We start from the raw sequence: 24,825 nt of genomic DNA, 5'->3' as shown, positions 1-24,825 counted from the left end.
CTGCTCTGTGTCATTTCCTCTGTTTCTCTATACCTTTCTCCCCTCTCTTTGATGGATGAAGTTCAACGGCATAATGGTATACCCTTACCGTGTTTGTATTATTCTAATGACCCAAAGGATATAAAATGACCAAGCAAAAAAAAGAAAAAGAAACGCGAGTCTTGATATATATAGATATTCTCATATGTACACACAAAATTAAGAGCCAAGTTTTCCCCAAGCCAGGGAGAGAAGCGCCAAATACGCCAAATGCACATCAGGATCCGGGGCCGATTCTCTCCACCCGCCCGTCCGGTCGCACCTGGAGCCCGAATCGTTCGCGAAGAAAGGCCGCCGTCTGGTCGGACGGGACGTAAGCCGGTGTGCGTCTTGCCACGGTCTGACTGTACCGCCATTGCTCTCGAATGATATCCAGGAGGCTACGATTCATGATCACCGCTTCACCGGAGGAGAACGAATCCAAGGCGTGGGTATTCTTGATGCCAGACACAAGCCCACCTTCTGCAGGATCTGCCAGTAACTGGGTCCGCTCCAATTGCTCGCTCGGACTGGCAGGTGAGTCAGATTCACGGGAGCCGAGGGTATCCAGCTCGATCCCATCCTCGCCGGATGTGGTGTCGTAGCGGGGAATACCGCGTTCTTCCGAATCATGGTCATGGTCCCTGCGTGTTGGAGCGGTGGTCGGCGCAGAGGGCGCAGAGGGCGCAGAGGACACAGAGGCGGTCGCTTCGGTAGTTTTGACACGTTCAACGATCAGGCCTAACATGACGATATCCAGTATCATCACAAGTAAGTCCATCGACAGAAGCCGTGTCATCGGCACGGGAGCCTTCTGTCCAATGAAGTCGATCAACAGTCCTCCATGGAGGTAGCCTCGCGTAGATTCACCGGCCTCCGGGTGGACGAAGAAATAATGGAATGTCATACAAATCAGGTTACTGGCGAAAATGGCACCGACGAACGGTTGATTCCGCGTGGGGTCGAAAGGCGGTGCTTTGGGGGTAAAGAATATCAGCTGTACAATGGCACGGGTCGCGAAAAGGACGATAGAGCAACTACAAAGTAGGAATGAGAAAAGCCACCGTTAGTATAGTTTCTTCCAATCGGATTGGAAGGGAGAAATAGGAGAAGCTCACTCCATGTAGTAGAGGGCAGACAGCTGACAGTATATCAGGACGTCAAAGTCGCGGAGGAGCCGATCAATGAGAGCAACCTTCGCAGCCGACTGCACCTTTTTTATGCGCCCATCGGGATTGCCACTATCACTCGACTGTCGTCCAGAGACGTCGGCAACGCTGTCGTACGATATGCCGGACACGTCAGCGATGTATTCCGCATCTCGAAAGACATCTGGAGTGGTCATAGAGGGTCATGAGGGCATGGATGACATGAGTGAGAATGGAAGGGACAGAAAGTGAGTCGAGCACTGGCACGGCCGGTGTGATGAGGATGCAAGGAGAGACGTCGGGGGAAGTGAGGATGACGATGGTGTATTGTAGTTAGGTGGGAGCATACGGACTTTCCTCGGCCCGGTCGGCCCCAGTTACATATAGAGTATAGATGAAGGAAAGATTTCAGAGGAACGTCTTTCAACTACGTTCTTTCATTGGCATATACAATCATGGTATCTACAGCCATACTATCGATCTAGTCAACAAAGATCGTCTGGGATGTCTGGGAGTAGTGCTTGAAGAAACTGGAGAACAGGCGGATGGAATGGGCCACATCGTAGGTACCCCCGGTCTCCCGGATGCTATGCATGCTTAGTTGAGGGTTCCCCAGGTCCAGTGTACGAGCACCCAGCGCTGCGGACAGCATTGGACCAATGGTGCTCCCGCAGCTGGAGTCGTTGCGGACAACGAACAGCTGGAGCGGGACTCCTCCACCGTCGTCGGCCGCCTTCCGGGCAACTTCCTGGAGCAGGACAATGCCCGGAGAGTTGGTTGCATAACGCGCGTTGGCATTGATCTTGATCACGGGCCCCTTGTTTATTTCAGGCCGGTGACCTGACTCATATTTACCCGCATAGTTGGGGTGCACCGCGTGTGCCATGTCTGCTGAGAGGAGGAAAGATGTCGACAGGCTCTCCTCGTAGGCAGTGGCTAGGTCGGCATTGCCCGCAGCCGGTGAAGGCAGCACGGACAGACGACGGATGATCCCGGGAAGCACGTTAGAATCGGCTCCTTGTGCAGTGCGGCTGCCGATCTCTTCGTGGTCGAACAGCGCAATGAGGCGGATGGACGGTTCATCATCCAGCGCGGTTGCCTCCGCGACCGAGTCGATGAGTCCCACGGTGGCACAGAAGGAGCTGTTAAGGTTGTCCAAGCGCGGAGAGAAGATGAACTCCTCAAGTAGACCGCCTAAGCACGACTTTTGGGTATCGAACAGAATCATTTCGAAGTCAAGGATGTCAACTGGCTTGACTCCTGCCTCGGCCGCAATGAGTTCCACGAGGTAGGGGTGGTGGCGCTCAGTGATCGACTTCAGAGGAGAGAACTCCCCCTTTTCCCCTTCTTCTGCTTTCGCATCCTTGTCATCACTGTTGGAGGCACCCGTCCGGTTGAGCTCAGCGGCCACCAGACTCGCGATAGGGAATAGCTGGGTTTCTTTATTGAACGAGAACGTCTCCTGGCGATCGAGATGGATGGCCAGAGTTGGGATTCGAAGAACTGGCGAGAGTTAGCTGGTTGCTCTTGGCGTATAATGTCATCTGGGACGATACTTACTTGGGCGATCAATCTTGACCAACTTCTGCGCAATAGAGCCGTCACCAGTGCGGACCATAGCCCGTCCTGCGACTCCCAAGTCGCGATCAAACCCTATGAACTGTCAGTAACCAGGTAAATAATTAAAGGTAACATGACGAATACGGACATGTGTGCCAAATGCCTCCTCCATATGTTTCGACGCCCACCTGGACAAAGCCTTCCCCACGCTTGTTGCTTACCGGCTTGATGCGCAGCACTGGGGAATCCGTGTGGGCACCGATCATGGCAATGGCATTTCCCGGCTAACTCGACCGACGCCATTAGTACATGCACGAGGCTCTCCCACTTGAACTACAGACATACTTTCCACTTCTTGCCAACAGCGAAAGCGACGATAGTAGAGCCATTACGGGTCAGGTAGTACTTCCCGCCGGGTCGACAGGTGGAAGCCCACGAATCTTTTTCCTGGAAAGAAGTCAGAATAAATCTCATCACTCGACCCATCCACTGGCCCACCGACCTTGATTTCTTGAAAGCCAGCCTTGGCCAGAAGATCGCGGGCGGACTGGACTGCATGGAAGGCTAAAGGACAACCGTGTCAGGATGGATAAAGACGATGGTGGGGGGAAAGGAGGCATTACGGGTCGGGGAAGCATTGACAAAGGACAGAAAGTCCAGCGCCGGCTGCTTTAGAGTTTGCGCGAGTTTTGCAGACATTGTCAGGGACCCTGGAGACAGTGGAGAGTGACAGAGCAAAACGAAGTAGGAGAAGAATCGGATTGTTCTGGATTCTGGAGAGTGGACGTTGGCATGAGATCATTTTAGTGCTTGGCGGTCGGGGCTATTTCTTTTTACCATGATTTACCCCATCTGAATGGAGGTAAAGACAATCTCGTGCTGGAAGAGCGATCACCTTCCCTTGTCACTGTTATAGAGAATCGATAGAAATGACTCGGGGACAAATCCAGATACTGTGGATGGAAATGTTGGTGATTTACGAAGTACAACGGTCGCTTTTAAGGCTCTCGTACGCAGGATCAGGAAGACGTCTAGACTGGAGGTCTCCTCTATAGTCTAAGTAGAGAGAAAAGTGTACCTGAAAAAGACTAGCTCCTAAGTCTACTAGAATCTAATATATCGAAAGTAATCTTAAAGATGTTGTCAAAGATACTGGGTATAGGGCGAATCCATGGATGGGGAGTCTCGACGAAAACTAAGACTACGATGGAAGAGCTTAACTAAAGATCAGCCCCAGTGATCAGCTCCTAGTTCGCCTCTAGACTTAGAGTACCACTTATTCCGCAAAGTAAATCTCGAACATCCGGGAACCGTTGCCAGCCAGACTTCAGATACACGATCACCGGCCAGGCCCAAGCGTTTTTCGCGTTGCTGTCCGGCGCGTGCCATTATTGACATCGCGCGTCACGGGCGTGTTGCTCGTCTCTAGGCCGGTGGGGCGAGGGATGGTAAATTGAGATAATGGCTTATCAGGTTCTATACCAGACAGACGGCTGACGCTAGCATCCCAGACTGTCACTGAACAATGACTCTTGGGAGTGACAATAGAGAAATCTGATCCGTTCAGTGGATCAATAGACAGGTAAATAGAGCCCGAGACCGTGACTAGATGTCATACGGGAACTAACAGGTGTATTATCTGGAGGGGGGAGTCACAAAGGAGCTAAATCAGCCCCATGAATCCAACAATGCATGTGGGAAGTGACAAAGTGAGAGATGATGAGTATGAGCAGAAATCAGCCATACGATAAAGAATATGCTACTGTTTCTATAACTGAAGCATCACGAAAGACGCACGACCGAAGAACGGCCAGCCTCCTTGTGCCTCCCCAGATAGGTTTAGCGTTCCCGACGCGTGACTGGGAGGGATTCCCCTTCGAAACTCCGTCACCCCAAAGAAGCCCATCGCCAGCCCTTGGATCGCTGTCAACCCTCTCTTCCTCACCAGATGGTGGTCAGGTCGCTCTCAAATGACCTTCTCCAGTTGTCAATACCTGTCCATTCTGCCTTGGGTTCAGTGAGAGTCTGTGTTGGCCTTCCATCCCTCTTGTCGCTCCCTCCCGCCTATCTCGAGTTTATTTGGTTTATTATTGCCCCAGAGCGGTTGAGCTGCTCCCCAGCAACCTCTGTATTTACCAGGAAGACGACGCAAAAAGAAGGAGAAAAAGGAGTCCGATTGTGCGAACACACGAAACTGCTGGAGTATTGCCCCTCGAGGAAGCTCGCAATCGATTGGCGTTGTAGTCCACCGTTTTCGCAGTTCCAGATTGGAGACTTGTCGCATATCTCATCCGGACCTCAGACCATCTCGCCTTCGATCGCCGTTTCAATCTCGCAAGAAGAGCCAATTTAAAAGAGCATGAGCGATAACAACCATGAGTCTGATGCGGCGGCAGCTCGCAGCGCCGTGGGGGGTGCATCCGCTGCGAAATCGTCCATGAATGCAAATGCGTTGAACCTCGCCTCGCCGCCCGGTTCCAAGACGCCGCCCAGCATACCGTCGAAAAAGACTCTATTTTATCCTGATTCGTTTGGGAGGCGACAGAAGAGCCGAAATAGCTCTGAACCCATTGACCCCGATGCGCTTGCGAAGGCCTTGAAGGAGTATGAGGATGCCGGGCGCCCTCATGAGAGAACCCCTGGAACTAGTCCAAGCAGGAAAAGACAAAGAGTTTATGGTGATAGGTAAGGCGACTTTTTCCCCCTTCTCTATGTTGTTAGTGCTATCGACTAGTCCTATCATGGTACTATATTCCTGTCGACGGTAATGGCTAATCGGCATTTCCCACAGATTCATTCCAAACCGGGACGGACAGGATCTCCAAGCGACTTACAGTCTGCTTCACGAGGATGGCTGTCCTTCCACTCCATCGAAGTCGAAACGGCGTATCCCGCATTCAGAGCTGCATTTCCAGAAGAGTTCGTTGAACCCTTGGCGCATGATCACATTTCCCCTCAACTGCGGCTAATCCTGTCTCTAGCGGAAGAAGCAAACAGAATGTATTCACGAGTCTTGCGAAGCGAGCTCTTTGGGAATACGGTACCACAGGCCGAATTAGACTCGCTATCACCCGATCCATTGTTTGGACTGAGTAATGGCATCAACGAAAAAACACGCTCCCATACTCCCCCCTCACATGTAGTATCGAATCTACCCCCTGCTAGCATAACTCCGTCTACACCACACAAAAATCTTTTTAATTATGCCTCACCCCGTGGATCAGGCCATCCCACGCCTTCGAAGACACCTCGCAGTCAACATGGCCCAAATCTCAATGTCAGATCAGAGCTCTATAGCCTGTCCCCAATCCGTTACGATAGCCAACGCATTCTCGAAACCCCTCGAAAACAGCCACGCTACGTGAACAAAGTGCCGTACAAAGTTCTCGATGCGCCCGACCTACAAGATGATTTCTACCTGAACCTGGTCGACTGGGGTAGTAGTAACGTTCTCGGGGTTGGCCTGGGAAACTCAGTCTATATGTGGAACTCTCAGTCTGGGCGTGTGACGAAACTCTGCGAACTCAAGGACGATACTGTAACTAGTGTGAGCTGGATCCAAAGGGTAAGTAGGAAATCTCCCGCTGTTCGATGGTGCACATGATGATTAACCGGGACTTCTTAAGGGAACGCATCTTTCTATCGGAACTGGAAAAGGTCTCGTGCAAATATGGGATGCCGAACGCTGCCGACGCCTTCGAACAATGGTTGGACATACCAATCGCGTGGGAGCGTTGGCGTGGAATGACCATATTCTCACGTCAGGCTCCCGAGATCGGCTCATCTTCCATCGTGATGTCCGTTCGCCGGATCAGTACCTGCGCCGGTTGTCGGGACACAAGCAGGAGATCTGTGGCCTGCGTTGGAATACGGAAGACGGTCAATTGGCATCTGGCGGTAATGATAATAAACTAATGGTGTGGGACAAGTTGAATGAAACGCCACTTTATCGCTTCTCGGACCACACTGCCGCCGTTAAGGCAATTGCTTGGTCGCCCCATCAGCACCATCTTCTTGCATCTGGAGGGGGAACGGCCGACAGAACTATCAAATTCTGGAATACGTCCACCGGCTCCCTGATCAAAGAAGTCGACACCGGCAGTCAGGTCTGTAACTTGGCGTGGTCGAAGAACTCAGACGAGATCATCAGCACCCATGGCTACAGTCAGAACCAAATTGTCATCTGGAAGTACCCCCGCATGGAACAGATCGTATCATTAACCGGTCATACATTCCGTGTTCTGTACCTAGCCATGAGTCCGGACGGCCAAACGGTTGTCACAGGTGCCGGGGACGAGACTTTGAGATTCTGGAAGATATTTAACCGCAGGCCGGGACGAGAACACGGGCGCGAGGGTAGCAAGTTAGCTGAATGGGGCACCATTCGGTGATCTCGATGAGGTTCATGCTTCGGTGTCATTGAATTTCCCATCAGGGTTTCGAATATGCATTAGATACGGCGTTCCAGGACTTTGGCGTTGTTTCAATCCTGGGTATATCTTTGGTCCAGTTCGAGGCAGGGGTTCTCAAGGTGTAATTTGGCATCTCGCATTTTGTGGGTTTACAGCATATTGCAAGCGATCACTAGGTGGGCTACCTTTTTTTTCCCTTTTTCTTTCTACTTTCCATTTCGTCAGATATTCGACATGTACTTTGGGCCTTTTCTCTTTTTCTATCTGTCACTTTCACTGTTGATCCCCCGTTTGCCCGTTCTGCTCATACTGGGTCGTCGGCGTGTAGCGTTGAATTCTTGATTTTATTAAGAGAGTAATGAAGATCAGCGATGGTATCCATGGGATTTCCAAAGGTGGTGGAATATGTGGTTTCGAAAGGAGTTCATAGCTGCATGGGCTCCCCTTCTCTTTAATTTGCCCCCTTTCTTTTTCATTTCTTCTTTTTCTCTTTTTTTCGTACTCTCTGCTTTTGATGACGAGATGACTTGTTCAACATTTGTTATTCTTGCTTGTTTTTTCTTTTCTTTGCTTTTCTTTTCTTTTCTTTTCTTTTTTTTTTTTTTTTGCCGCATGGCCCATGGGAACTTCATTACCACTCTAGGCGATCTTTGCAAATTACGGTAGCGTTCGCGCATTGTCTTCGATAATGAGAATGAAAACTGCAGATGTGATTTCCAAACAATCATGTAGCGCCCGAGTACATTCCTATATAATATGAAGATAAAAAAGAAAGGCAATTCCCGACGCAGTCTTTTAGTTTCGATGATATTTATTACTTATGCTACACTAATCTAATGCATTAGTCCTCGTAATTCCCGGCATTGGACTTCCAGGTAATATAGTTGCTGACTTACAAGGTAAATGGGAGTATCTATAGAACCAGCCGCCCAGGCTCAACTGTCAATAAGGTCTTCACACGGTCCAGGAAAACCCGAGCCCTCTTCTCATCACCGACAGGAATAGTCAAGCTGAAGATATTTGTGGCCGGTTGGGCAGGTGTGTAGCCTACTGTAGACGATCGGCTAGTAGCCTTCGAGACCTTTCCACTCAGAATGTCGATGATATCCTCCTGGACGGGCTTCGCCGATTCAGTCCGCGTGGGAGTCGCAACCGCATTCAATTCAGGAATATAGTCACCCCGGGAGGTAGTGACAGGCTCAGCACCTAGCAGTTCATCGAAAAGTTCGTCTGTGGAGGGCTTCGCAAGCGGGGAACGAGGGAGATCATCATTTGCCAAGTCGGTGGCCCGCGCCAGGAACGTCGACAGCGGCACGCCCACGCCCAAGCTATCCTGGAGTTTCTTCTGCACGGATAGTACGGTAGCTAGGGAGATGGAGACAGCAACCGAGGTGGTAGGAGGGGGTTTTGCGACTGATTCCTCGACGGCAGGAGTCTGGGCCTCAGCGGGCTTCGGGGGGGCGGCGATCTTGATGTTGCTCAGGTCGAGGTGGCTGAGCTTTTCAATTCGGGTTGCTTGGGTCGCTGGGTAGTCGGAGGCGATGACGCCAAGATAGGCGAGGACATCACCCTTCAGGAGACGGCCCTTAGGGCCTGATGCGGGAATTTTAGACACATCGGAGTCAGGGATGCCCTTCTCGTGAAGGAGCTGGATGACCGATGGGTAGAGTGGATAGGTGAGGTTCTGTGTTTGGACTGCGGATGAGGATGACAGCCCTGTATGGTGACAAAAACCCGTCAGTTCGTGTGATCAATAAAAGATGGGGAGATGGAGAAATCATAGCCAGGATAAGAGAGAGACAATAGCCCCTCTGGACCTCCTCGAGCAACTCACGTTTGGTGCTAGTAAGTACACGTGGTTGCCTTCTGGCAAGGACGGTGTGAATTTGACGCAGCGTGAAGCCAGAGGCCATTTTGCTTCAAGCGTATGGGATCTAGTTGAGGGATTGAGTTGGATCAGATGCTCTCCTCGATCAATGTTCTTTTCTCAGTTGCGAGGAGCTGTAGCTGGATGCGGCGGGCAAGCGACAAGACCAGTCAAAGAGCCCACGACCACGTCGATTGAATGTCAGATGGATCGTGAGACTCGAGTTGGGGTCGCGATCTAAGATCAATTGCCAGAGGGTATCCAAACCAGAATTTCTAGTCCACGTAAGAGCAGCCGTTGTTGTAGAGATGTTGAGGATGTTGGGAGCTTCACCGGCGGCCCGGACGGGAATATTTTTCTGCCGCGAAGATCAAATTGTTCGCCGTCGCAAGACTCCAGGGCACTGGCTTTTCTGATCGAATCTACGGTATGTCCTTTTCCTTTGCTTGCTTCGCTGGGATGGCTTCGAGCAGTATGCCAGACCTTTTTTTTTTTTTTCCTTTCGGGGTCTCCAGGAAGAGACACGATGTTCAATTGCGCGATTTTCCCTCCAGATGCTAATATCCCATCTGCGATAGCCAGGTACCACTATGCTTGCCAGGTCGTTCGTCTTCCGGACGCTTTCACAGCAATGCCCTAGGAACACACTATCGCCGGGGTTCTACACATCAGCCTCAACTTGGAGATGTTTCGCTTCGAGTGCTTCGCGAACGAAAGCAGCCACTAGGGTCCAGCCCCAGGCATCTTCCAAATCCACTCTACAACCAAAAGCCCGTTCCAGTTCTGAAGAGACATTAAAATTCGCCGGGCGACGACCGGAAGGGTTCGGAAAACTCGAACGTAAGGTCGCCAAAGAGGGACAGATAGTACTTTTCCGGGCACCGTCACATCGCAGTTATGTACTAGGAGCCTATGGGATCTCAGCGTTCTGCTTTGCCTACTCAGTGTACAACTCCAATATTGTCTTCCGAGACCCAATTGTGCCTCTTCCTATGTGGCAGCAGGCTCTATTCGGTGGAGTGTGTATCATGATGAGCGTTATGGGCACGGTTTTCCTCTTCAAGACCGCACGGTTGATCAAGACGGTCAAGGTCGTCAGTACTGATGCCGGAGCCCAGCTTCGCTTTACGATTCGAAGTACGATCCCTTTCCGGAAGCCGTACGAGTTCGATGCATTGCCTCGTCAGATCGCGTTTTCTCGCCGTCTGGTGGTCACGCCTGAGTCTGCCAATCTCATGCAACAGGGGCCAGCAGCTCCGAATGGGCAATCATCCGATGTGAGCCTCATCAGAGCACCCCTGAAAAAGTCCAGCGTTCTCCTTTGGCGGCTCTTCCGGTCAGTGCGGCAGCTATTCACCCAGGAAGATTTCGTCCTTCTGGAGGTGGAGGGTCAAAAGGGGGTTTTTCGAATGGATTCCGCGGGATACGTGTCGGAAGACTTTCTGGTTATTGGGAATCCATTGAGCGTTAAGCGATAAATGTGAGCATTGGCAACATAGCACTATCCTTTCTGGACATGTCTTATTACGTGAATTTTTTTTGCCTTGCTTTCCATATTCTGCAGCAGATTCCCATGTACATATACGAAATCCACCATGTAAAATGTAGAATTCCCTGGCATCCGTATCATCTCAAGTCCTCCAAGGCACATACAAATCCACCATACTTGGTAGGGGACTGGCCACGTGACCCGAGCGCGTCTTCGCAATCGGCGGCGGTGACGCGACCTCGAGTTCACTATCGCGCGGGCCCCTCCAAACATCTTCACCCTGACAACGCTGGCCTTCCGTTCTTGCTGTCGCCGTCGCCAGGAAGCGGCTGAACTATTGTAAGATGGGGAAGCTCATCCGCCTCGAGCTGTTTAGTAGGCAGAACCTGCACCCCTGGTTGAACTTGGCTGACTGGCTTCACTCTTAGATTTTAAGTCATACAAGGGCCATCATGTCCTTCTCTTTGGCGATGCCTACTTCACCTCAATCATCGGACCCAACGGATCTGGAAAATCTAATTCGTACGTCTCTGTGTGTCTCATCGGTAGATAAGTATGCGCTAACGAATTATAGGATGGATGCAATCTCTTTCGTTCTAGGAATCAAATCATCCCATTTGCGATCGATGAACCTTCGTGACCTTGTTTATCGCGGCCGTGTGCTGCGCACATCGAGAGTGGATGCCGATGGTAATGCTATAGATGGAGAACCAAACGGGGAGCACCAAGCACAGAATGGCGATGACGTGGAACAGGAGGATGCTAGTGGTTTGAACGATCCGCGCACAGCCTGGGTGATGGCTGTCTACGAAGACGATGCAGGAGAGGAGCAACAATGGCGACGCTCTATTACCAGCCAGGGTGTCAGCGAATACCGGATCAACAGCCGCATCGTGACGGCGCAACAATATAACGAGGCACTTGAGGCAGAAAATATCTTGATCAAGGCGCGCAACTTCCTTGTCTTTCAGGGCGATGTTGAGGCAATCGCCTCGCAGTCCCCGAAAGACCTTACGCGGCTGATTGAACAGATATCTGGAAGTCTTGAATATAAAGCCGAATATGAGCGCCTCAAAGCCGAGGCGGAGGAGGCTGCAGAACAACAGACCATCCAGCTGAACCGTCGGAGAGGTATTAACTCGGAAATTAAGCAATACCAGGAGCAGAAGCGCGAAGCTGAGAACTATGCCCGGAAGGCGGAAGAGCGCGACCAAGCCATCATCACCCACATCTTGTGGAAACTCTTCCACTTCCAACGCACGATCGATGAATCTAGCGCAGAGATTCTCAAGTATCAAGATGAACTCAAGGAATTTCGCCGCAACGTTGAGAAATACGAAAAGAATGTCGAGGAAGCGAAGAAAGAGCACGCTAGAGTTGGTCGAGATGTCGCCAAGGCCGAGAAGAACATCACCAAGAAAGAAAAGGATATCGAAGAAGCGACCAACGCGCTCGTCCCGGTGGACGAGAAAGTCGACATCACCATGAAAAAGGTAGAACGATTCGCCTCTCGGATCGCCGAAATCGGCAAAGAGAAGGAGGCACAGTCATCCAATGCGAAGCAGTTGGAAAAGGACCTCAAGGTTGTCGAAAAAGCTCAAGCTCAGTGGGAAGCCGAATGGCAGAAAACCATAAGCAAGCAGGGTGGCCAGTTGAGCGAAGCCGATCAGCAAGAATACAACAGGCTGAAAGAAGAAGTCAACAAGCGATCGTCGTCGGAGCAATTGAACCTTGACAACTTAAGGCGCCAGAGAAAAACTGAAGCCGAGGCGTGTAATAGCCTCAAGTCCAAGTTTGAGAGCACCGAGTGGCAGCTGAAGTCCCTAGAGAGTGACGCGCAGTCTTTGTCCGAACGCAAGTCGACTATTAATGGCACGGTCAAAAGCACATCTAAGGACATTGATCGCAAGAAGAAGGAGCTCAATGCTCTCGCATCAGAGCGACTACGCGTCTCGCAGATGAGAACGGAATTTGAGGAGAAACTCCAAGTGGTTCTGAAAAAGCTTCTCGAGGCTGACAATGGCAAGAAGCAGTCCGAAAAGGAACTCAGAGCGAAGGAACTGATTTCCACCTTGAAAAGAATCTTTCCCGGCGTGAAGGGCCGCGTTAGCGACCTCTGTAAACCGAAGCAAAAAAAATATGCTGAAGCAGTTAGCACTGTTCTTGGTCGACATTTCGATGCTATTGTTGTTGACAACGAAAAAACCGCCAAAGAGTGCATTCAGCATCTGCGTGATCAAAGAGCTGGTCAGGCAACCTTCATTCCTCTGGAAACCATTCAAGTGAAGGCTTTTAATTCCAACTTGAAGGGCATGCACCGCGGAATGCGCCCTGCAATTGAGACGGTGGACTATGATGACTCAGTTGCACGGGCCATTAGCTACTCATGCGGCAATGCCATTGTCTGCGATGATCTGGCGACAGCTAAGTATCTCTGCTACGAGAAGCATGTGGATGCGAAGGCTGTCACTCTTGACGGAACAGTGATCCATAAGGGTGGCCTGATGACCGGTGGCAAGGGACCTCAGCAGACCTCGAAGCGCTGGGAGGACTCCGAAGTGGAGAATCTATACAAACTCAAAGACAAATTGATGGCGGACCTCACCAATCTCCCCAAGGGTCACCGCAGGGGTACTGAGGAAGAAACTCTGCAGGGTGAATTGGTTGGACTTGAGCAACGTCTCGCCTATGCCCGCGAGGAGCTTAAGGCTCTTGAAAGAAACCTCGAGAGCAAGCGCAGTGAACTGGACTTCGTTAAGCGTCAGCTCGAGGAGCTGAGGCCCAAATATTTTGAAAGACAGGAGGCCTTGGAAGAGCTTGACCAGACCATCGTAGCATCGCAGGAGACCGTCAGCAATGTTGAGGATGAGATTTACCGCAAATTCTGCAAACGCCTTAGATACAGCAACATTCGCGAGTATGAGATTCAACAGGGCTCGTTGCATGAAGAAGCCGCCCAAAAGAAACTGGAGTTTACCACACAAAAGAGTCGGATCGAAAACCAGCTCAGCTTCGAAAAGCAGCGGCTCCAGGCCACGAGTGATCGAATCGCTAGTCTCCAAGCGCAACACCAGCGCGATGAAAATCTGATCTCCGAGCTCCGAGCAGAACAGGACGAGATCCGAAACCGTCTTGATGAGTTCAATGCCGAACTTGATATTCTCCGGGAGCGCCTTGAGGAGCAAAAGGAAGCGTATGCCCGCTCGGCGGAGAATCTCACGCAGCATCGTCGAGAGCTTCAGAAGCGCAGCAAAGACGTTGAAGGAATCCTGAAGAATATCAACAGTCTGGAAACAGATATCCAGCGCAATTCTTCCAGCCGATATGCCCTTCTTCGACGTTGCAAGTTGGAGGATATTGATATCCCATTGACCGACAACTCGAATCCACTTGAACAACTTCCCATTGATGAGCTTGTTCAGGCAGCTGATCCCGATGCGATGGACGTTGATGACGATGGTGCAGGAGGCGATGATCATACTTTCAGTGTGCAAGACTACGGGATCGAAGTTGACTTTGATTCTCTGGGAGAAACTCTCAAGGAGGTGTGTTAGCCATGCACCCCGAGTTAGGGAAGTTTATCGCTAACAATTGTGGTTATCAGGAGGCCGACGAAAAGCTTGAAGAGGAATTGCTTGACAAGGTTCGAACCCTCAGCAGCGAGCTCGACAAAATGACGCCAAACACACGAGCAATGGAGCGCCTGGAGAGTGTCGAGAATAAGCTCCGCAGCACAGAGAAGGACTTCGAAGAATCACGCAGGCATGCTCGAAAGACCAAGGAAGACTTTGAAGAGGTGATGCGCCAGCGATCCGACCTTTTCAACAGGGCGTTCTCTCACATCTCGGACCAAATCGGTCCCATCTACCGCGAATTGACAAAGAGTGCCAATTATCCGTTGGGTGGACAAGCGTAAGTTTATTCTTTCCTCGGTGGACCATCACTCGTGTACTGATGCGGGATCATCCCTACAGGTACTTGGATATTGAGGACTCGGACGAGCCGTATCTCGATGGTATCAAATACCACGCGATGCCTCCGCTTAAACGCTTCCGAGATATGGAACATCTCTCGGGAGGTGAGAAGACGATGGCGGCTTTGGCTCTGTTGTTCGCGATCCATTCATACCAGCCGTCGCCATTCTTCGTACTGGACGAGGTTGATGCGGCTTTGGACAACACCAACGTTGCGCGGATTGCCAACTATATCCACGACCACGCCGCCCCAGGTATGCAATTCATTGTGATCAGCTTGAAGACCGGGCTCTTCCAGAACAGCGAGGCCTTGGTGGGCATTTACCGTGATCAGGCCCAGAACAGCAGTCGGTCCTTGACACTTGATGTAAGTCTTTTTCCGTCCCAGATCGTTGATCGCTCGTTGACTTATGTGTCTGTTCCCTTGCAGCTTCGGAAATATAACTAGATGGCTCAATGCTATCTTATTGTTCAGCGAGTCTGAATTTTCTTTCTGTGACATGTAGAATAGCTCTTGTGATATGGATATTTGACGGAATGCTTGCTTTTGACCCATGGGGCTAATGAACTTGCTTTGTCCATGCATCTCACATGTAGGACTATATTCTTGCTTGCAAAGCGCATCCCAGCATTGTAGCTGTAGATCCACCGTTTCCTTCCTTATTCCCAGAAGATTGGGAGCTCATACCCTACTAACAGTACAATGTTCATTTCCTACCTGATACATATCCATCCACAGACAAACCACAAGCCCTCAAAACCCAACCATCTATTCCAAAATAGTGAACCCCACAGGAGGGACGAGAAACCAAACAATCTCGATCTTCATGGAGTATTCTTCCTACCCACCGGGAAATACCTGCGCCTGACCCCCAAGTGCAGACACGAGACGAACCCATGAGAGAACCGATATAATGATTTGGTCTGCACTGCTCGGGGTATTCCATTTGTCTTGTGCGTAGAAGTTTTAATGCAGGGGTAGGCAACGCGACGATTCAATATGATTACTTCAATTTAGAATGTTTGAAGAGTGATGAAAATCTAGATACAGTAGCTTGTGTTGTAACATGCCTTTATACGTGCGGCCGTGGTGGGCTGATCACCTAGCCCAGTTGTACCGAGTTCCACATTGTGGACTGCACATCTACATCCCGTCATATATGTTCATAGAGTGGATGAATGATTCCGGCACTCCGGTGCTTCAGCTGCTTGTTTTCTATTCCTTGGAGGATTTTGCCGGTATGTGTTTCGTGTTTCTAGATTTGTGCTTTGGGTCTGTCTAGTGGTATGCTGCGATATATGTCTTGAAAGACATGTGGTTTAATATATTGCTGTAGCGATGGATGAAATATATAGGAATAAAATTCACCACAGTCTATATTCTAACCAACTCCTTGGTGATCGGACGGACTCAAAATATTCTATATCTGGTTCCTCCCCTAGAACAGCATTCTTTACTTTGGCTTATTCAAGTTATCAACTTAGGGAAGATAGCTCAGCACATATGCAGCTCCACTTAGATAGAGTGGGGCTACTATGTCAAGCCCGCGGAGTACCTGGCTCACTGAGAGCTAGTGAATGAGCTAGATCTATACAAAGCCTCTGTGCAGGGGATCTTAATGGCAGCAAACTGGACAGAGCAGAGTATGTCGATGAGCCGTTGATTAGGGCGAAAGGTGTTGAGAGCGGGATGGATGCGAATTGCCCCTAATACGCAGATCACCAGTTTGGACCCAGCGGCCACTTGGCAGAAGGGGCTTAATAAAAACAGTAACTGCGCCAATAAAAGCATATGTGGATCTGATGTTTCTTTCCTCGTACGACGGATTTGGGTGGTCCCGGAAACGCATTGACATAGTTTCGTTGCAGATATATTGGTGGCGCCGCCGAGCTGGGAGTAACACTGCAGAAGACACTAGTGAACCATACAATGACAGTACAGAGTCTCCCACATGTTAGCAGAAGAAGGCCTGCCCACCGATATCCACCATATTCTCGGAGAGACCAACTCCTTGTACCACCAGGTAACATCACGGCTGTCAACCCTTCAGCACGGCTCTTTACGGCATAGATTTCAATATCCGAAGCATTTGGCGAACACACATGCACCAGAGGACTAATTACTGCTGCACATCATGGCAGCTTGTCGAGACTAATGGCACGATCTTTGGAAGCAAGACTCCTATTAGGGAAACGTCAGGGCGGCGGCGATACCCCGTGGCGGCGACATCGTCCAAATCTTTCATCTTCCACTGGCCAAGACACCAGGGCTGCATATGTGAACGACGACCTGGCTCTGATTGCTGTCATCAACTTGAAGGAATACAAGCTTGGACCCAGTGACGCGTCGGCCCGTGGAGGCGTACTTTTTCCAGTTGCCTTCGTCGAGATCCCTTGGACCGGGTACAGTGCAGAAACTAATAGCCCATGGAAGGAATGCCATCAGGATTTCCTGAGATGGTTGTTCGTATAATTGTGACCTGGAAAAAAGGAAGCCAGTTCGATTGGAGAATATCACGACCGCCGAGATTATTTCTGTGCGTGAGAAGAGGGCAATTGAGATCGAAGTGCCTGATTCTAGGGGTGTGATCATGAGCTCGTACGGAGTACAGAGTACTCAGTAGAGTTCATTTGTCAAGACTGGAGTGGACGATGGAAGAACACTCATATGGGGTAGGCATGCATGGCAATACGGATACAGCCTAGCCTCCGTTTGTGGCCCACTTGAATATCATCTCTCGTAGGCGAATTGATGCCTGAATTGATTGCTGAGCATGGTGAGCCTCCCATTCACGTAAGGCAAAACATCGGCGTCGTAAGGCATAGCGGTAAGCAGCGCAAATCAGTGGAGATGTGGCTTTGCAATTAAGCTTAACCCAGGTAATAGAGTAATAGGAAAACACTCGACATCCCGTTTCAGGAGTCTCGAGGAACAGCCATAGATTCATTGCCACTGCGCGTACTCTCCACCTACAAGCCTCACCCGGGTGTCATTCAAAAGGCGTGTTAGGAAATACAGTACCCAAAGGACTGCGGAGATTTTGCATCAATCAGCAAGTGCGAAACCAATAGTTCGCCGCGAGACAAAAATAGTCGGCTGTACGGAGTACTGCAGTGACAATGCCCTTCACATAGCGTTGCCCGTCATGGCGGCGACATTCATCGCTAGATGGGTGAGACAACGACAGTTTGGAATTTGTTGATCAATTGGTCGATGTGGAAGGTTCAGTTAATCTGCGCGAGATTTCTCATGTATCCACGGCCCAGGGAGACCAAGCGGCGGACGGCCGCAATAATTGATGCATCGATTTCCGCTGGTGCTTGGACGTTCGTGCCGTCCTTGGGGAACGAGTTGGTTTCTAGGCCACTATAGTTTACTCGGTATGGATGATGCTCCTTAGGGTATTACGGAAAAGAGGCCCGACGTACACCATGGTTTTTTTAGGCGTGTTTGGCACATTCTCAGCGGCGCTGACGGACTTCACCCTGACTCAAGGATTGCAAGCCATCATGCAGGGTTTCCTGGTGTCAGACCTTGCTGCATAAATCAGAGAGATACGTGGCTGCTTTGGTTGATAGTAAAGCTCTTGCCGTATTATGCATGTACTTCGTAACTCCACTCGTCGTCTCAAATGGAACAGGAAGGATGGAGCAGAACCGAAACTCGAATCTGTCGCGAAGGCGCATGAGCCCACATTTCCCCGCATAGACGCGAGGGAGCATAGTCTTCTTTTCTCTCATTCGCTTAGAACCCCGTGGGTATTTGCATCGGGGTCTAATGTGGCGCTGGCTAATTCTGCTGCACAGCAATATCGACAGCCTTCCATGGCTGAATGGCAGCTAGAGTGCTGAGGAATGTTTGCTTCTCCATGCTCCTTATGCCCAGCTGCCACATAAGGCATGTAGCAAGCCAATGGCAGTTCCTGGATGTTTTACCCGTAGTGACATGTTTGGTACTCCGTATGTACAGCCTAGGCCGACCTGTAGGAGAAATAAATGACTAATACGGATGCAGCCAGTTTGAACCCCATTACGTCGATCGATGTATCTTATCATTCGAAAGGTCGAAGATTGCAGAGTCGATTGAGTCCAGTGTGCTTTGCTCGATACGTCCAAAGACAGCGCAGCCTTGGACTCGTTCGTCACGGCTGAACTTTATTTATTGAAACAGTGCTCCTGCTGACACCTAGATATGTTGATCAGCGGTCAAAGCTGTATGACATTGCGAAATTGTGCGCACTGACTCGGTGCTATCCGTAGGTGCTGATCGGAAAGAGGGAACATCTCACTCGCAGAAACCAAATCCTGACAGTCGGGTTACTTGGAATAACTCAAATCCTTTTCTTTAATTTCTTTTTTTCCCCCCCCCTTCTTCCTCAAAGCACCCCAGCCAGGAACTTAGTGACCAGCTGAAGATATTTGCCATCAGCAGTGTTGTAGTCAGCCGCGTGGGGAAGCTAGAAAAGGCTCAACTTTACCTTGAAATTCGAATGTTTCCTAAATCATGTGATACTTAGAGTACCGTTCTAATGCCCTAACACCAAATATCTTGTATGGTAGGAACATGAAACTAGCAGTATTACTCTGTATTGAGACCTACTTTCGGCATCAAGATCGAGCGAATTTGAAAGTGTTAATGCTTGCTGCCAGGTACTACTTCGTACTTCGTACTTCATACTTCATACTTCATAGGCGTTTGGCATGGCGTTAAGTAAGAATGCTGTTATTAAATAGCAGTGGGTCTCTCGATCAAGTCTAAGTATATGCATGACTTCATAGGCGTAGAAATACTTGCCAAAAGTATTTTTATCCTAGGACGGATTTGATGGAACCGGCGGCAGGGATTTTGCTAGTAAGATTGGGCTCTAGTTGATTTTCCGAAGCACTGGAAGGTCTAGATCATGGTAATTGCTTTTAATAATTTATTGGCATATCCATTAATGTCAGTTGTAGCTTTTTGTTCCCGATAGATGCATGGCACCGCCCACTATTATGTAGATCATCCCCTATAGAAACAGAAATGTAATTCGTTCCTGAAATGAGCTAGGGCCCTTGGCGGGAGTGGTATGACCTGTATTTCGCCCTTATATGTGAGGTTTGAGTCCTTCTACCTTTTAATGTAAATAGCCTCCAAGGAGAGAAGAGAAAATTATTATGCCAATGATTTTTTTCTTTTTTTTTTTTTTTTTTTTGGCTTTTAAAAAAGGTGGTGAGATATCAAGGTTCACACATATACAACTACAGAGTAGGGTAATACATCGTCATTGAATCTTAACTGTCTGGCAGGCTGTTTAGTCCCGTATGTATTTGTTTTCCTTGCATTAGGTTAGAAGCCATATCCGCCACAAATTGCTTCGGATTCAAATAGCATAGCCCGTTGGGCAGGATCTCGGAGAACGTACTTTTTACCTCTTGATTGCGCATGAAAATAGAGATATTTTTTAGTCCTCACCGGTGTATTATAATTAGCAGTCGTTTGCCCATTTTGACGTATTCTTAAACCCCAGAATCGATAGGATCTTGGAGCCTCATGAACAGCAGGGACTCTCTTTGTTTTAACGGATAATCATAATTATAAAGCCTTAGTGGCTAGGAGAGGGTATAGAGCTTCAGTTGATTGAACTGGTGTGATCGTTCACATATCGACCTCTCGCATTTGACGTTAGCAACCGTCAGAGAATCAAAGTGGACCAACTGGAATATTGTCCACGAGGGATGACAGGCACGGGGTATTGTGTCAATGCGACAGTTCAGCCTACGGTAATGAAGGAAGAAGGACAACATCAGATGCTATCATACCACGATGCGACTGCCCGTTCGAGGCCAACGGTATGAGCCAGCATTCCTCGTGCAATTGGACATATCACTGACGGATGTGATATGGTGTATAGGAGTTTCAATGCCCACAGTCGACAGCCTTTAGTTTCTCTTATCCTCATTTTACATTGCTGTACATCAATCGCAATGGAGAGCTTCAGGTTGAATCTTCGCCTTCCATCTCAAGCCATGAGAGGGCCATCTTTACGCAGGATGTCAAGGAAAAATTCCTGAAGTCAGCAGGCTTGGGATGGCAATCAGGGCTGCACAGTATCCAGCAGCCAAGTAAGTGAGCCAATAATCACAAGAGAATACCAGAAGATATCTAATGCTCTTCTGCGACAGGTTCTGTGGGTCACATGGAAGGCGATGTCACGGAGAAACAACCGTCTTTCCTGTCCAACTCTTTTGGCCCGCACCACGATCCGGGCTGGTACCAACCCGGGCTGATCCCTTGTGAATGGCAATCCTTGCATAACAAACGTCCACGACGGAATTCGAGGCGCATGGAGTCGGGAGCGGGCCGAGGCTCAGATCCATCTTCACCAGGCTCAGCAGTCAATTGGACGGCACTCCGAGTAGGACAGAAAGATCTCCTTCAGCGTTATTACGAGAGGGCATTTGAAAACTTCCAGCAGATCAATTGTAGGGCAATTGCGAAGGCCTTCGTCAAGCTGGTTGAGCCTCGCAAGCAGGTAAATCATCCGTACAACGGACGGAGAACTGTGGCAGGGTCACCTCAGCGCGTGGACCCTGAATTGACCAAGCCTAAATGGTGGCCTGCGGGGGTGACGCACAGAGAGCCTGACCATCTGGTAAAAGCTGGTAGGAAACACTGGATTCCGGGACAATGTTGGTATCAGAGAACTCTTACGCTAATGATATCCGTGCAGAGAGGATCCGACTTCTTGTATATATTCTATGTGAACTGAGGGAAAGCCATGCAATCACAGCGGATAAGCTGAAAGAAGCTGGTCAAGATGTGCGACGATCAATTTCTCCACCAGAACGACTACAGATCTTGGATGAGATCTATTATGTTCGAGACATGGAAGAATTATATTTGGACGGCAAAATCAGTATGTTCCCCCTGGTTTTAACATGCGTGGCCACTAGAAGAAGGACTGATAACCAACGCCTCATAATAGGTGGAGACACAATGATACATGTCTCCCAGGTCCATATGGCCGAAGCCAGCCTAATCTCAGGTTCTCACGACCAGGCCGTTCCTATGATTGCTGTGGAAGGAGTTGCACCCCATATAACAGAGCACCAGCAGCAAATGTCTCCTAGCGGCTCCCATTACTTGATAGGAGGGTCAAGTAATAACAACGGTGTTATCTCGGACAATGATCACCTACCATCGGCGCAGGAGATTTACGAAGAGACCTCAAGCCCGGAACCTTATAACTGTTTAACCCCAGGGTCAACCCCGTCAGCCAGTCGAAGAAGCTCCGTGGAAGGCAGCCTGGTGTACTCGTCCAATATGGCTTCGCCCCGGTCAACAACAAGTGAGCCTTCTAGGACGCTCTGTCCTCCTAGAAACGGCCTCCCTCTTCAGCCTTCGTCTATACCTACGTATTATACCCAACAAATGGTCCATCAACCTGCTGGACAGACCGCACAATTTGGTTTCTGGAACCAAATCACGCCCAACCCCCAACCATCGGCATTCCAAGGATACTGAGTTGAGGGATAAAAAGTGCATATAACATAGCCAGACTGGATCACTGTACGCGCAATGTTATTGTATTTGTGTCTTGCTTGTTTATTTCCGTATCTGGGGATATTTGATATTAGTTGGGAGCAATAATTTTGTATTGTACGTTCTCTAATTCTCGCCATTCTCGTTGCCATTCTCTACCTCCCAAAACATCGGATTAGGGTTGCGTCAGTAGAAGAATTAAAGCCATGGGACACCTCCCTCGCCTGCGGACCCCCATTGGCCCGACTAGCTGCAGATCCCGCGACCCGTCTGCACTTGACCAACCACCAGCTGCAACGCGTGCACACGCAGAACCTCAACATTCCCACTTGTTGGCCCTGCATCTTTATTTCCAGCCTGCCGAAGTGGTTCAGTCATGCGCCGGGTTTGTTGAAAGGACACTGGCTAAGTTGATTTGTTGGTGTGCGTGACGTGATATCTTCCGCCAAGGCTCTCCAGAACATCATCCACAGTTCCCTCAGATCTCAGCCAGTAGTACTGCCCGAGGCAGAGTGCTAGTCATTGTTGGAGTCGGTAGAAGGTGGTATTGTATAACACCTACCGGTCTAGGTATTGCTTTCCTTCCCTGGTGAGTCAGTTCTTGAAAACTTGAGTCGGCCGCGGTTTAGGAATCCCCTACGACTTATTTCTTCTACGTCCCCTCCTATTGCTTGCATGCTTCGTACCCTTCTTCATCTATACTTCCAACCGACGTTCAATCGATCATCAAAGTTTCCAGAGTTACGATGGGGATGCTAACGTTTGGACGGTTCCTTAGTCGATCATATGCGCTCCACCGCGACGGTCCTACCATCTTCGCTTTCCGGCAAAAACTTATAATGGAAAGTGGTGGTTCCTACTCAGACGACCGGGTGACGGGTGACTCGCCTGTCTTGCATCCGACCCGAGGTGACGATATTTCCGATGACGACGAGTTTACAGATTCTGCAGACCACTACTACTCGCCACCTGGTTCACCAGGGAGGCTGTCGCGAAGCCCATCATTTTCTTATCAGGATGACTGGGAGACGTTCCCGTCGTTGGAACACCTGTCGGTCTTTGACTTGCTCGACAACTTTTCCCTGTCGCAGCGGTTGGAAAGGTTCCAGCAAGCCATAAATTCACAAACGGAAAAAGTGAAGAAACAACGTGAGAAACTGAAATATACCTCACTCCATGCGAAGGATCGTGTCGTGGGCGAGTGGAAAAAGCGGGTTCCTACGGCAGACGAGCGCCTGGACAAGTATCGTCGGCGGATGAAGGTTGGTGTTGAGCGCTTGGGGAAACAATGGAATGCAAACGCAGCCGTGACCTTGCGCGAGAAGATATCATTCATTGCAGGTGTCCTCAACATCTTTATCAGTGGCTATATCATCGGTGCTCATCCCGAATATTTCTACATCTGGTTCAGTGCACAGCTGGCTTACTTCATGCCGATCCGATTTTACCGGTACCACAAGAAAGGCTACCACTATTTCTTGGCTGATCTATGCTATTTTGTAAACCTGCTTTGCTTGCTGAGTCTCTGGGTCTTTCCGCGTTCCACGAGGCTTTTCATAAGCACATTTTGTCTGGTGTTTGGCAATAACGCTGTTGCAATTGCCATGTGGCGGAATTCCATGGTCTTTCATAGTATGGACAAGGTTGTAAGGTAGGGCCCCTATACTCTTACTACTCTTAATATTACGTCTGATTGTCGGCTTACCCGAGTCCCAGCCTTTTTATCCACATCATGCCGCCTATGACCTTACATTGCCTCGTTCATCTGACCCCCGCTGGAAGACTGAAGGAGAGGTTCCCTGCGGTTTACGACATCAAGTTTAGTGATCCTCAATCCCCAGATCATTTCTCTCTCCTTACTATGATGGGCTGGGCCACTATTCCGTACGTGATATGGCAGTTGACTTATCACTGTTTTATCACCGTCCGTCGTGCCGAGAAGATTGCCGCCGGGCGCCCAACCAGTTTTACTTGGCTTCGCAAGTCCTATGCGAAGACCTGGATCGGGAAAATCGTCCTGAGTCTTCCTGAATCATTGCAGTCCCCTGCCTTCATGTTGATTCAATATGTTTACGCCCTATTGACCATGATTCCATGTCCGCTGTGGTTATGGTCCAAGTGGGCCAGTGGGATTTTTTTGACCGGCCTGTTTATCCTCAGCATCCATAACGGTGCGACATATTATATTGACGTTTTTGGCAAACGCTTTCAGAAAGAACTGGAGGAGTTGAAGAAAGATGTGGCTCGCTGGCAGTCATCGCCTGCAGGGACAAACACCCCGACACTCGTAGGATCTGATGAGGCCGCTGCATCGGGAGCGCAGGTCTCTAATCAATCCTCAGGCGCTGCACTGAACAACGAAATCGACAAAACTAGTATTGACAGGATACCTCCCCTCGATTCCGTGGCCGCTTCAACCGGCATGCGAGAGCCTTATACTACGGGCGATTCGGCGGTACGCGAGAGAAAATAGCAAATTTAGCTCCGTCTTGTTCTAAATGCTCTCTTCCGCAAGGCTTAGCCACGTTCGATACATCTATCATTTTCATCCGTACAATTGGCGAGTTTGGCTTCTATCGATACCCGAATATACAACAGTCGTTTTTTGCTTTCACCTGTGCGAAACTCTCTCTCTACGTTTGTCGAATTGGATAATTGTTCGTGGATATTCTTCTGTTTGGTACATACATGAAGCGGAGAAGGGTGGTTGGAATAATGGGAACCTCTCCTTTTATCTCCTTTTTATTTTACTTATATTTTATTTTATTTTTTAATTATCCTTATGGCTGTCCATACCATAATAAATACAAGCAAATACAGGAATATTTAACCTTC

General features: G+C 49.5%; 8 protein-coding genes across 8 annotated transcripts; 5 read left to right on the top strand and 3 right to left on the bottom strand.

Annotated features, from left to right (window-relative positions):
• Nucleotides 1-256: 256 nt before the first annotated feature.
• Nucleotides 257-1,363, bottom strand: ATNIH1004_007356 (DSC4 family protein; the record flags this gene model as incomplete). Its single annotated transcript, XM_033571981.1, has 2 exons — nt 257-1,055; nt 1,137-1,363. 2 exons carry the CDS (start codon nt 1,361-1,363, stop codon nt 257-259), a joined length of 1,026 nt encoding a protein of 341 aa, XP_033425296.1.
• A 284-nt stretch (nt 1,364-1,647) lies between these two features.
• On the bottom strand, nt 1,648-3,425 carry ATNIH1004_007355 (M18 family aminopeptidase; the record flags this gene model as incomplete). The annotated part of the gene is made up of 6 exons (XM_033571980.1): nt 1,648-2,669; nt 2,727-2,819; nt 2,875-3,010; nt 3,072-3,173; nt 3,229-3,290; nt 3,350-3,425. 6 exons carry the CDS (start codon nt 3,423-3,425, stop codon nt 1,648-1,650), a joined length of 1,491 nt encoding a protein of 496 aa, XP_033425295.1.
• Nucleotides 3,426-5,085: 1,660 nt separating this feature from the next.
• CDH1 (substrate-specific activator of APC-dependent proteolysis) lies at nt 5,086-7,117 on the top strand (the record flags this gene model as incomplete). Its single annotated transcript, XM_033571979.1, has 4 exons — nt 5,086-5,411; nt 5,518-5,645; nt 5,708-6,291; nt 6,353-7,117. The coding sequence occupies 4 exons, from the start codon at nt 5,086-5,088 to the stop codon at nt 7,115-7,117; spliced, it is 1,803 nt and encodes a 600-aa protein (XP_033425294.1).
• Nucleotides 7,118-8,051: 934 nt separating this feature from the next.
• On the bottom strand, nt 8,052-9,051 carry pdx1 (putative pyruvate dehydrogenase complex component Pdx1; the record flags this gene model as incomplete). Its single annotated transcript, XM_033571978.1, has 2 exons — nt 8,052-8,854; nt 8,973-9,051. 2 exons carry the CDS (start codon nt 9,049-9,051, stop codon nt 8,052-8,054), a joined length of 882 nt encoding a protein of 293 aa, XP_033425293.1.
• A 544-nt stretch (nt 9,052-9,595) lies between these two features.
• Nucleotides 9,596-10,483, top strand: ATNIH1004_007352 (uncharacterized protein; the record flags this gene model as incomplete). The annotated part of the gene is made up of 1 exon (XM_033571977.1): nt 9,596-10,483. The coding sequence occupies one exon, from the start codon at nt 9,596-9,598 to the stop codon at nt 10,481-10,483; it is 888 nt and encodes a 295-aa protein (XP_033425292.1).
• Nucleotides 10,484-10,838: 355 nt separating this feature from the next.
• On the top strand, nt 10,839-14,916 carry SMC1 (cohesin subunit SMC1; the record flags this gene model as incomplete). The annotated part of the gene is made up of 6 exons (XM_033571976.1): nt 10,839-10,869; nt 10,923-11,016; nt 11,069-14,039; nt 14,099-14,406; nt 14,469-14,835; nt 14,899-14,916. 6 exons carry the CDS (start codon nt 10,839-10,841, stop codon nt 14,914-14,916), a joined length of 3,789 nt encoding a protein of 1,262 aa, XP_033425291.1.
• Nucleotides 14,917-16,623: 1,707 nt separating this feature from the next.
• Nucleotides 16,624-16,941, top strand: ATNIH1004_007350 (uncharacterized protein; the record flags this gene model as incomplete). The annotated part of the gene is made up of 1 exon (XM_033571975.1): nt 16,624-16,941. One exon carries the CDS (start codon nt 16,624-16,626, stop codon nt 16,939-16,941), a length of 318 nt encoding a protein of 105 aa, XP_033425290.1.
• A 3,290-nt stretch (nt 16,942-20,231) lies between these two features.
• Nucleotides 20,232-24,463, top strand: ATNIH1004_007349 (uncharacterized protein; the record flags this gene model as incomplete). Its single annotated transcript, XM_033571974.1, has 8 exons — nt 20,232-20,297; nt 20,360-20,570; nt 20,631-21,110; nt 21,179-21,364; nt 21,434-21,796; nt 22,561-22,579; nt 22,769-23,641; nt 23,707-24,463. The coding sequence occupies 8 exons, from the start codon at nt 20,232-20,234 to the stop codon at nt 24,461-24,463; spliced, it is 2,955 nt and encodes a 984-aa protein (XP_033425289.1).
• Nucleotides 24,464-24,825: the final 362 nt, after the last annotated feature.

Source organism: Aspergillus tanneri (assembly GCF_003426965.1).
Source record: "Aspergillus tanneri strain NIH1004 chromosome Unknown AapTan_7_pilon_pilon_pilon, whole genome shotgun sequence".
NCBI lineage: Eukaryota > Fungi > Ascomycota > Eurotiomycetes > Eurotiales > Aspergillaceae > Aspergillus > Aspergillus tanneri.
Note: the sequence above shows the minus strand (reverse complement) of the source record. Positions and strands in the feature narration are given on the sequence as shown.